This window comes from Maniola hyperantus, chromosome 13, assembly GCF_902806685.2.
Source record: "Maniola hyperantus chromosome 13, iAphHyp1.2, whole genome shotgun sequence".
NCBI classification, from domain to species: Eukaryota; Metazoa; Arthropoda; class Insecta; order Lepidoptera; family Nymphalidae; genus Maniola; species Maniola hyperantus.
In genome coordinates, this window is record NC_048548.1 from 2,626,891 (window position 1) to 2,639,864 (window position 12,974).

At 40.2% G+C, this 12,974-nt stretch overlaps 1 protein-coding gene across 3 annotated transcripts in view; it reads left to right on the forward strand.

Moving 5' to 3' along the window:
• LOC117987835 (uncharacterized) overlaps positions 1-12,974 on the forward strand; it is a 52,919-nt gene that overhangs the window by 35,099 nt on the left and 4,846 nt on the right. For 2 of the 3 annotated variants that reach the window (XM_034974900.2, XM_069502764.1), the window contains 11 exons: positions 85-181; positions 1,084-1,205; positions 1,678-5,233; positions 5,911-6,055; positions 6,498-6,684; positions 6,934-9,569; positions 9,788-9,963; positions 11,002-11,052; positions 11,902-12,078; positions 12,376-12,502; positions 12,753-12,863. In XM_034974900.2, the coding sequence (XP_034830791.1) occupies positions 85-181; positions 1,084-1,205; positions 1,678-5,233; positions 5,911-6,055; positions 6,498-6,684; positions 6,934-9,569; positions 9,788-9,963; positions 11,002-11,052; positions 11,902-12,078; positions 12,376-12,502; positions 12,753-12,863 (7,385 nt within the window). The remainder of the gene's footprint in view (positions 1-84; positions 182-1,083; positions 1,206-1,677; positions 5,234-5,910; positions 6,056-6,497; positions 6,685-6,933; positions 9,570-9,787; positions 9,964-11,001; positions 11,053-11,901; positions 12,079-12,375; positions 12,503-12,752; positions 12,864-12,974) is intronic. The other variant, XM_069502765.1, reaches the window with a different exon arrangement.

Consider the following 12,974-nt stretch of genomic DNA (forward strand, 5'->3'; position numbering starts at 1 on the left):
AAAATTAAAGAATCGTCTGTTAGGCGGTACGAAGTTCGCCGGGTCAGCTAGTATATGATAAAAATAAAGAATTTGATTTTGTAGGAACTTGCGAAGCGGCAACGTACTGATTCGTGGCAGCGACAATCCACGAGCAGTCCTCGGACAGTACGTGCAGAATGAGCCTCAACATTACTACAATGTAAGACACCATACATAATTTTAACGTATCTTGCTCCACACTTGATAGTATTGTGGTGCCTATAAATAGGCAGCAACTAACGCGATCAGATCCTGTTGTGGGAGAGCTAAAAGAGATCCTTTCTACTGACTGACATCCTTATGTAGTCGGACATACAGTCTACTTGCACGTAACTTTTTTTAGTCAACGTTTCTGATTCTGATACAAAGCCAAGCCAATACAAAGGGTTTGGAACGCCCTTCCGACGTCTGTGCTTCCTATCACGAATAATTTAAGCACCATCAAGGCAAGAGTGAATAGGCATCTTCTAGGCAAGCGCGCTCCAGCTTAGGCCTCATTATTGCTTTCTTTGAGGCATGATTGTCGTCAAGCGCAAGCCTATCCGGTAATTTTTTAGGGTTCCGTACCTCAAAAGGAAAAACGGAACCCTTATAGGATCACTTTGTTGTCTGTCTGACTGTCTGTTTGTCTGACCGTCTGTTTGTCTGTCTGTCTGTCGTTCTGTCAAGAAACCTATAGGGTACTTCCTGTTGATCTAGAATCATGAAATTTGGCAGGCATGTAGGTAGGTCTTATAGCTGACATTCGGGGGAAAATCTGAAAACCGTGAATTTGTAGTTACATCACACAAAAAAAAAAATTTGTGGTCATAAACTAATAATCAGTATTTTCAATTTTTGAAGTAAGATAACTATACCAAGTGGGGTATCATACGAAAGGTCGTCATCTCTACATTCTAAAACAGATTTTTATTTATTTTTATGCATCATAGTTTTTGAATTATCGTGCAAAGTGTCGAAAAAATACGACTGTAGAACGGAACCCTCGTTGCGCGACCCTGACTCGCACTTGGCTGGTTTTTTTTGTAAATAGTCGATATCGTTCTGTATCTTTCATTGCAGGCCAGCAGTGATGTTTGGTCGTTAGGGTTCCTAATATGGGAAGTGTGTACGTGGGGCGCGGCGCCGGCTGCCGACCGCTTGCCGCCGCCGCCCGACCTGCCTTGCCCCTACCGCGATCATCTGTAAGTTTTGTAATAGAAATAATGTAGGTACTCTTAAAAATAAATAAACTTAATACAAGTCGATGTGCCTGCGCAGCAATCTAATTTGAATGGCGCGAAAAAATCTTAGCCAATCATAACGCGCCTCCATCCGCTATTGGTTGTTGCCTACGCGCCATGTGTTGTACGCACGAGTTATGAGCGAGATAGCACAAGTTTCCGTTGTTCTTGTGTTTAATATCTTAAAGTCAACCAATAAGGTCTGTAATAAGGTGTAATAGTTGACGTTAGGTAGCACTTTTCTGCGCTTGTACAAGTACTGTACTTTCGAGTACTGTGCTCCGGCACATGCGATGATAATGTGTAGTGTGGTCTGTTCTGTGTACTATAACTGTGACGTCGACAAAACACGATGCCCAAACATTCTAACTTATAAGCAGTCCGTTCATTTAACACTCACTTCATGAAAACATGAAATAACTCTTTTTTGCAGATACCAAGTTATGCAATTGTGTTGGGCGTCCAACCCCGAGGCTCGTCCAACCGCTGCCCAAGTCCATGCCCTTATAAACCACCTGCATTTCACACATACACACATTAATGATAATGCCTCCAAGGACGATGGCTACGCGAGCAGTGACTTTGAGGAGCGCTGGCAAAGACTCAAACCAAACACGATCCCTAAAGTGGATGAGCATGTTGCCATCATCCACGCCCCGTCTACCTCGATGGCCTCGCATTTCACCGGCTCCGACCAGGACTTTGATAACGCGCAGACAATCCAAGATTCCCTTAGCGTTGAAATGGACACTGCTGTCTCCAGGTCCAGCAGTATTATGTCCGACAAAGATGCACTCTCCATACAAATTAAATCAGAAAGTCTCACAAATCTCCACGGATCTCTAGAAGACGTACGGAACATCTACCTCACACATAACGAAACGCCTGCGCTCGAATGTCACCAGGGGAACATAAGCTTTGAGGAGGTCAAAGAAAAGGAACAAGACCACTCCGACAGTTCCATGGATCCATGGCTCAAGGACATCATCACCGGTAGCACCGAAGATGTCAGCTACTACAAAGATGTTAGCGATGTTATTAAAAATCTGGATAACATTTTGAATTCGGAAAAGACCTCGAGCTCTGAATCCAGTCACCAAGCCAGTCCTTCGAGGGACAATTTAAGTTTAGAATGTAAAAAAGACTACCCGATACAAATGAGTATGGTGAAATCACCCGGTATTAATAATTTCCAGAACATCCTGGGTATGGGTTTCGATAAATCGGAAAGTACTGAACCGTGCGATGATGATGAAGGTGACCATGACACTGTTGGCACACTCAGCCATTCATTTGAACGCCATAGCGACACCACGAGTCAACATACTCTCGAAAATATAACACCCGATACACCTATAAAAGATATGGACGTTGCCAATAATATTCAAATAGGAGCTATCTCCGATGAACTTAGTGTAGTAAACAAAGAGGACTTTAACCATGTGCACCGAGATAGTGAATTGCCAAATGATAGTAAAATAGATAGTAGTAATAGTGATGTACCCAATTTAAAGGAATTGTGTGTAGCGTCAATGCCTAGTGTAAGTGAAACAATGGAACAAGTGATCTTAAAACAAGACTGTCAAACATCATATGATGATTATATTAAAAATGTAAGCACCGGTAGTAGAGAAACTAAGTCAATAGAGGATAGCAAAGCTTTTATAAGCAACGAAATTGAAAATCGAGAGAAAGAAAACTTTGCGATCATTGCTTCCGAAACATTTGAAAGTGAGAAAAACATTCTGAATTCAAATGAACTCATTATTTCTACTGTCGTTCAAGATATTGCTACAACAAAATCTGAAGCAAAGAATTCTCTAGTCAGTACAAATTTTAATATGGATACAGAAAATATTAACGATTTAAGAAAAACCTCAACCAGTGATATTACAATTGAAAATCAAAACAACATCAAAGAAGGATTGGTTAAAAGTAGTTGTATAAGTCCAAAGCTTGTCCCATCTCTACAAATCAGACAAAAAGAAGACAGTATAGACACTACTATTATATTACCTTGTGAACAGCATACTGCAATAAATAATTTGACTGTGGAACCTGTAACTCATAAATTTTCATCTAATATAGAAAATGATCAGACTAATCAAAATTTAACGGAAATAAATGGTAAGGATGAAGGAACTATTAACAACATAATGGAGTCTAATTTAACAAGTCCAATAAGTTCTTGTAACCATGAGGTAGATATGCCACAAATGAATGACAAAAATACTCATGACACAAGTAAAAATGAAACGTGTCCCAACGAAGTTGTATCAATTGAACTAGCAGAAAGATCTTTGATTACAGCTAGCACTGAACTTGACAACCTTATCAAAATAAAGGAAGACACGTCCATTTTAGGAAATTTTGATATTTCAATAAACCAGAACAAAGATGTTAGTCATAGTAAACATTCAAATGACCCTTTAAATAATTTTCAAGATGAAATAGAAAGTGTAAACCTGCTTTCCCATACAAAAAGCAACATCTTGTCTGCTGAAAAAGCCTTAAATCTCGAAAACTCAAATGAATCTCTTCCAAGTATAGATATTATTAATAGTCCAAGTGATAGAAAATTAAAAAATACAGGTGTTTTAGGGTCAATAGCAAACCACTTAGAATTAAATACAGAGCAGCCTGAGACAGTACAAACTCATACTAACATAGAATCCGATTCAAATGTTTTACACGTTAATAACAGTATAGCTAATAAAATTCATTCTCTAGAAGATGTTTCAACGCCTGAAGAAGTACAAAATAGAAAAGATAGTGTTGCCAGTCTACATAGAGAAGAACTGAACTTTAAAGATGCAACAGTTAGATTGAACGAACAGTTCAACGACACTGAATATATGGATCTCACTAATACAAATAGTAAAACTTTAGAAGACAACATCATAGATAATAATTACATGTACATTATACAATCTTGTCTAGGAACCTCAAGTAGCAAAACTCCTTTAACTCTTAACCAAAATGAATCAACCGCATACTTAGATCTCCCGAGCATTATAAACGAAACTCATAATTTCCTGCACTCAGAAAAATGTAATAGCCAGTTCGTAGAATTTAAGGATGATATATGCACGAGCACACCTAAAGGTAGCGAACCGTCAGCAGAAAACACTTTAGACAGTGCAGAGCAGGAGACCGATATTTTTTGCGAGACTAAAGTCCCCAATTACGGCCCTGGAGTTACATTAACGAAACTTGAAACAAAATACGTCCCAGAAAACCTAAGTCCTTTCGATTCTCCTTCAAAAAGTCATCACACGGACACGTACGATGAAAACAGTTCAGTAGTTTTAGGCTCATTCGAAAACTGTACTCTGGAACTGTTCAAGGGCATCAAATCCGAATTAGCCGATTTGCCCAAAGAGGAACTGTTAGCGTTTTCTTCGAACTTTAGCGAAATTAATCTCGAAACCCCGTCTCCATTGCGAGATGGAAATTTTCTGAACGAAGTGCCGGATATAGTTCCCGACGATTTGCACTTCGACGATATAGCAACGATAAGTGAGGCTAAGCCCGAATCACAAACCGCGAATAACACGGAAGAAACCGAAGACCAGTCTACGACCGAACGTCGAGTTTCGCCTTTAACCCCGCCGAATTCACCGGGGAATTTCCTCGCGTCGACGTCCAAGCAGGCGTATTTAGTCGATATAGATATAAATCCGAACGCCAATAACATCTCTGCTGCTTACCAAGACGCTATAGATTTGAATCAGATCGAACTACAGATTACCACAAAAATGGCGATAGCTGAGAATGAAAATAACATGAATATAGAATATTCTGGGCCTCTTACCGAAGAAGGTCTAACCTTAGATGACACCGTTATGAGAGACAATGATGCTATACCCGAGGTTTATTTAGCGGGAAACGGAGGTTCCCTGGAAGACGTTAGAGATAACCTAGCAATTGATGAAGAGAGAATGAAAGAGTTACGGAACGAGTTGGAGCTCAAGTTGCCACTAGCACAGGTATGTTTTAAGATTAGCCTAAGAGCCGACGCATACCTACAGAGTGGAGCGCAGCAGATTTTTTGATAACTCAAACTCAGGTTTATTTATTTGACTTATTTATTAAGATTGAATTTTTGGTATGAATACAAAAAAAACAAAACACGGAGGAGACTCAAAAGCGTGTACTGGCACCGCTATGGCACAGTAAAGGGTTTGAGTTATTATCAATTAAAATTATGCTGTGTCTCTAGGCTGCACTCCACTCTGCAGGTGTGCGTTGCGCGTTAGGGCTCTTTTCTGGAGACGCGGCACGTTGCGCGTCGAGTGGTGCGTCGCGTCGCACTTGCCAAGTATGAGAGCGTTTATGCAGAAGCATTTGCTTGTTATAATAGTTTAGTACGACGCGCGACGAAACGTAATACGCGACACGCAACGCCAGCGTCCCCAAAAAAGAGTCCTAAGGCCTGAGTGAGGAGCGTTTTGTGGTTCGTACCATATCGTTAAACCGGTAAGGCACTATGCTGTGCCAGAACGACAGTGGCTTTTCGTGTTATCTGGCTTTATGAATATGTGATTGAAAGCCGCATGGCACGCCACGCCAAACGCTTGATTATCTGACCTTAGAACAATTACGTTGTGAATTTAGACTTGAAATTAATTAGCAACAACCTATTGACATATACTCAATACACTAGGTGGCAGGCATAGAGCCAGCAGTGCCTGAAACCGAAATAACCGAGTTACCACCGCCGCCCGAACTCCTAGTCTCATACTACACGCTATCGCCTATCGCGGAAGAGACTGGCACGCAGCTATGCGCCTACGAAAACGACGATCCCTGTAAGTGACCTAGTCAATAGTAAAATACCTTATTCGATGTGTAGTATTAGTAATAAGATCATTAAGAAATATCTTCACAAGGTGTTTGCGTTTCAAGCTCTGTCTAAGCTGTTCGACACTTTTTCCTATAGCTATTCAATCTTATTTAAGTTTTCGGCCACGTAAAATAGCTGAAATTGTCGGCAACTTTGATATTTTTTGTAGTACGTCTTTGCTCGATCCTGTGTGCGAGAACACGTCTACCGTCCTTTGCACTCTTGCGCCATTTGTCCTATCGCCACTCTGCCAATTTCTCCTAATGGCTAAAACTGTAAAATCAGCCATGTTTCTCTTCTCTTCATACCTTTGAATCACAATTGTGGCAATATATTTCAAATATTTGTTTATTTTTTTGTATTGGATTACAAAATAAATGAAGGTAACTTATGAACAATTCTGTCAGGGAACAACTCAAACCAGACAGAGTCATCAGCAAGCTACCCGGAACCCTGTAACAACTCGACGGATGAAGTAACAGATCTGCCCACCGGTGCGCAAACGGCGCCGCAGCTCTCTGGCTCTACCTACACCATACAATCCCAGGACCTTAACCGCACCTACACCCTGCACAGGGAGCCTAGCAGCAAGGAGTGAGTTAATCCTTACAAATTCTGTGACAGCACTTGGTGCGAGAACCGTAATGCCGCCTCGTCCACAAAAAATGAAATATCGGTTGACTGTTAGGATGTATTTACTTGTGTACGCTACATTTAATATCTTGGAATTCATACTATAATTAAATGCATGTTATTGTTAAACCATTTTTATAAATATAACTTTAATGTTGATAACAGAATGGTTTTTGTTAGAAATTATATAATGGATGATTTAATTTGCAGACCGACAATGAGCGCAGATAGCTTGAATGCCAGTTCACCGGATAAATCAAAGGATGTCCAATCACCGATTGACGATAAAACTTACACCAAAAACGAAGATGATGAAAAAGATTCGAACTGCGAAAGGCTCTCTCAAGTATCGCCTTTCCTTCTCAGTCCGACTACAGACACGTCGGCTCCAGAAATATCTGATAACGTGGCTGGTGTATCCACTGTTTCGAAAACGACCGTCCCGACCGACGCAAAGACATCCAAACCGTCGGAAACTCAATGCTTGTCCAAAGCTACCAGTATCGACTCGTGGTGTTCGAACGATACTTTATATAACGTGGAGGAGAATTTCGATGATCTCGCTATGGATCCCGATATACCATTGGATATCGAAGCGGAGCCAGACAAGGATAAGAGCGAAAGCGAAGATACGTTGACTCATAACGACGAAGAAAAGGACCCGAGCCACTGCTCCACGTACATCATCCACGACAGCAAATCAGAAGTCTGTGAAACATTTTCACGCGATTCGATCACTGCTAATAACCACACTTATACGAAGGAGAAAATGGAAACGGCAGGCTCTACAACTCCCGTGATGAAAGATCCTTCCAAGAAAGATTTAGCGTATGGAATTCTGATGTCTGGAATGCCTTCATACTCTAACTGTACTACTGAACTTGTATCCGCATTTGAGGATGCATGGATGCTCGCTCAACCTGAACAAGTCAGGAGATCCCCAATCCAAGACGATACCATAAATTTTACACCACCTAAAGATGTCGACAAAAGAGATATTTCTCCAAATCAAAGTCCCCAAACTCCGCAGCTCACGACAGAACCGTGTGTTAAAAAGATGGATAGTGTAGAACTATCATGTCTACAAGATAGCCCAGGTGAAGTGAATGAAAGTGAAACCTCTGAAGTTAAACAGGCCCAAGATGAAATTAGTAGTACAACAAATAATCTCTTCAGAGACCTGGCGTATCCCACCACCAGTCCAGATGAAGTGAATCAAAGTAAAACCTCTGAACTTATACAAGCCAACGATGAAATGAATAGCACAACAAATAATCTGTTCAGAGACATGGCGTATTCTGCAACCAGCACTCCTATCGTACCCATTCAGAAGGATGAAAACACCGAGGCAATACCGCTTGAATTACCTCAAGTGGAGACGCAAAGCTCTGTACTCTCGAATAGTTTGCCCAATTTCCAAACATTTTCTCAATCAGCGGAGGTACGACCGCAACATCTATCTTCTAACACGAGTTCCGAAATTTTACTAGCGGGAGAAAGTAAAACGTTAAGCAAATATAGCAATACGCGTGAATCAGATAGCAATAGCCAAGTTTCAGAAATCATTAGAGAAGTATTAGATAGCAATAGAGAAGTTTCAGAAATTAATAGAGATTTGGAAATCAATAGAGAGGTGTCAACAGGGAGCAGAGACCTGTCAGTACCGGCATATTTGGATTTTGCGGGCTCGGCCAAGGCAAGGCCGCAAGATATCCATTCAAGGAAGTCAAGTCAAAATTTGGAAAACAGAGAAAGTTCAGAAGAATTTAGAGATTTTGAAAGCTCTGTACAAAATAGTTGTCCGCAGTCCGCATCGTCATTAATTGACGCTAGCACTCTTTTGATTCAAAATGAGAGAATATTCAGTGATCTCGTAATGGGCGCAGAAAGGATTGAAATAAATCCAGATTTAAATAATACATCACAGAACTGCGTCGTCGTCGAATCAGAATCTCCCATTTTTGCCTCATCTAATTTTAGGAATTTATTTGGATCTCGAATAGATAATAGTCAACCGTTAAATGTATTTATCACAGACTTGGATATAGAAGAAGAGACTGAACAGCCGCATTCAATAATTATAACCGAGAGCCCTTTAATAACATCCACAGTGAGCCCCAACAGAACATACGACTCTCACATGAGGGTTAATTCCATGGACATTAATTACACTTACGATTCTCATACCGGTTATCAGCCGGTTAAAACTATTTGGCAAAACGATAGCACAGATTCCGATCAGAGGGTCAATGGGCATATGGAAGAAAAATGCGATGATTCAGATAGTGAATTTGCTACAGAAACAAATTTAGCTAAACCCGCTGCAGCGTATATTTCTTTAGAACGAAGCCCGAAAGTTGCTCTGGAGACTTCTCAGGAAATTGAATCAAATACTCAAATCAATGAAAGCGAAACAAAAGCTTTGATATCAGATAAAGAGGCTCCGGAAGCTAGTACAAGTGTGAATTGTAATGGTGGTAACCAAATGTACGCCACAGTGAATTTTCTCAACGAAACTTTTGAAGAGTTGATGGAGAGCAATGTTGATGATAATGATGTTGGTGTCACTGATGTAAACAAAGATGACCAAACGGCCTGTTCTTCGGAAAAGTCCCTTGAAATCGCAACAGATTCAGAGTCTACCCAAAGTCCCGCTAATACATTCGATGTCCTCGAAGGACCCACGATAACTATGGAACAGTTATACGAAGACAGGTTGGATGCGAATGGTATTGTTCAAGAAGAGAAGCAAGTGACGTCGCTAACGGAAGATTTTTTACAGAACGAGAAAAAATATTGCCAGCTCGACTCATATTTCCCTCTCTTAAGCGATATTAGATTTACTGGTAAGTTTGAATTATGTCTTTAGTGTTTGCTATCAACTGGCCATGGAATATTTAATTTCAGATAAGTACAAATATTTAAATATAATTCTTTTGAAAAATTTGAAATAGTTTAAAAGTAGAAATTCTCCAAGATTAACTTTGATCTTTTTTCTAAAATTGCCGCTAAATATAACAGCTCTTGTCAACCATACACACTAATATTTTTTTACCCATATTAGGTCCCGCAACCGAAATAATGAGCACCTCGTTCACCCAAGAGTCGCCCACTGACCCCACTTCGCCCGAGTGCGAGCAGGACAGTAAACCGGATGCCACAGCTGAAATACTGAAAGAGTGGGACAGTGATAGCGACTCGCATTCCACCAACTCCTCCAGCGGAGAATTTATCTGGAAGGTAAGTTGAACAGTAGATAATTTAATGACATGGTATACTTGGTAGTAGATTAGTTAAGTGTAAGAAAATCTGTAAATAAATAATTTTTAACTTTTATTTTTGATAAACCCCCATAGTGAATGAAAGTCCTTATATTGGTGCTGAATTGGTTGTGCCAAATTCTGAAACTAATTTGACTGGACTAAAAATTATGCTATCCCATTCTTCAGATAACATTATGAAAAGGATGGCACTGCTTTTAGTCTTGTCTATTTGTGGAAGATTGGGTTACAAGCGAAGAAGCACTTGTGCTTGCAGAATGGTTCTTTGTGGGTGCATTATTTCTACTTTTCATTTATTATAATATGATTAATTTACAATATTTGGTGTGGATTCTTGTAGATAACCTATTTTATGATTTGGCAATAGTTTTACAGTGGTGTGGGTTGGAACTTGGAAGTATGTGTTTGCCTTCTTTAAGATAATCTATACTAGATAAAACTATCTATTTATTTAAAGCTTTAGGCAATTTTAAAAAAATAAATTAAATATTTAAAATTAATTATTTAAATATTTTAAATTTTGCTTTTAAAAAGAAAAAGTCTTGGTGGGCATTATATGCTATTTAAAGTTTTCACAATGGTAGCCACTCGTTTGACGGTCACCAATTTAAAAGACCCCCTTTACGAGCAAATGTATCGAAAAAATAAATATTGCGTGTAATCTTATGCGCCTTTGAAGTAAAATTTTTACGTATTCATGAAACTTTTATTCTATGGCGACTTGGTACATTAAAACATTTCGATAAAAGATGGTGGCCTTAAAACATCTGTTCTGTTTGGCGGCCATATTAAATGCGGAAAGAAGTAACGCGAATATGGGACTGACATGTAGATAAATAGAAAAGCCGCTAAATAAATATTAAATATTTGAATTGAATTACGTCTAAAAAAGTTTTACTTCAAAAAATATATAATTTTGTAAATGTGTATGTAGTAACCCCGTATCGGTGTTGGTGTGCCTGCATGTGTTTGTAACGTTTGTCTGTGTGGCGCTTAGGACGGCGACGGGCGCGAGACCGCGGTCGTGCCTTCCACACGATTTGAGCACGTAAGTCCTGGACCCCCTTATATGCTTTCATTGCCTGTTGTTTATATTTCAGATCATATTTAGTGTCGAATAGGCTGCTTGAGTACAAGATTCCGCTCGCTATATAAAAATAAGTAATACGGGGACTTTTGTCTGCGGAGGACAAAAATGGGTCACTAAGAACTGCAGCGCATACGAATCGTATGCGCTGCAGTTCCATCCCATAATACGATGGACTAATAGTAGGTACGACAAAACTCCTTAGTCAATAATGAGGGACTTCTGTCATTCGGAGACAATACTCCCGTGTCTGCACAGGCCCTAAGTGTGTGTTCCCTTTCTTCCCGTAAGTTACGGACTGGGACTTTCCTTGATAAATCTTGTATTGAGTTTGATTAATAAAGATTTCATTTCATTTCCTATTTCAATTTACGATACTATTTTTTTATAGCTAGCGGAACCCTAAATGCATAGTTGTCTCTTCTCTCTAATTTGAATGAGTTTTTTTATGTTATACGTTACGAGATTTCTTGTAATTTTAAATGTACTTTTTATAGTAAGTTGGTCACATTTAGTTGTACAGTCATCTTGTCCATACATACATCTCATACTATATTACAGTTTCACTGGCAGAATAGTTTCTTTTCAGCTTTTTGATGTGTAACAATAGATAGTTAATGATACGATTCACTGCAATCATGAGTATTCATGAGCCGTAGCCCATACCCACCTAGAAATATCACCAGTCGAAAAGATATGTTGAAAATCACAATGCATTCAAACATCGAAGTTAACACAAATGGCCACTTTGGAATACGTTAAACTTTTGATGAAAAATGAGTTGTGTAAGAAATATGAATTTTCTAACAGCAGCGGGACAGCAACTCTCAGCCGAGCAACACGGGGTCTGGTGATGTGCCTTCATCCGCCGGTTCGGGGGACTCAGCCTCTGGCTCGGAAGGCGATGAGGTGGAGTTCGTGCCTTCCTCGTGGGACTGCCGCGCCACGCCATCTAAATCCTCGCTGCGGAGCTTAGAGCAACCGCCGGTTAGTGCTGTTTATTTTATAACACGGGGTCTGGTGATGTGCCTTCATCCGCCGGTTCGGGGGACTCAGCGTCTGGCTCGGAAGGCGATGAGGTGGTTCGTGCCTTCCTCGTGGGACTGCCACTGGAGTTTCGTTTCTGCCAGCATCTGGTTACAGCCTGTATATTGCACGTGTTAAGACTAAAATATCAAAAGTACGGAACATGCGTTGCGTTCATACTTCATACAGCCCATGGAACCACTACTTTAGTGACAAAGTGTCAAGTACCATATATATATATACGTATCGTTCCACCAGGAGAGCAAGAAGCGCGTGGTGTTCAAACGGCAGAAGTACCACTGCGTGTACGAGTACCCGCGCGAGGCGGCCGACGTGGACGCCGACTCGCCCGCCTCTTACCTGCCCGACTTCTCTACTTATTCCGGTAAGTATCATATAAATTATTATCCATTTTCAGCAAAATATCCACGTAGTTTCATTCATTATCCAGCGAAATTTCCGGACATTGCCATAACTGCAATGTGTCGCTTACTAGGTGACACTAACAGTCGCTTCAGTACTGAATGAAAATACATATTATCTCTTTTCTTTCGGTATTTAAAAATTATTTAGATTTCTTGAAGTGTAGGTAAAACGACTTATAAAAAAATTATAAACCATTTCCATTATCTCAGAATGGGACCCAACGAGTGCTGAGGACGCGGAGCTGGGCTACGGGCAGCTGTTCGGAGCGCCCAACCCGCTGGACATGTTCTCGCTGAGAGCCGGAATCGCGCTGGGGGCAGGTTTGTGTTTCGTTCACTAGCTACTATATGATACTGGGGCCCTACTACCATCGCTTAAAGCAATAATGTTTCAATATTGTTTTGACATTTTCATATAAGTTTTCTGAAGTC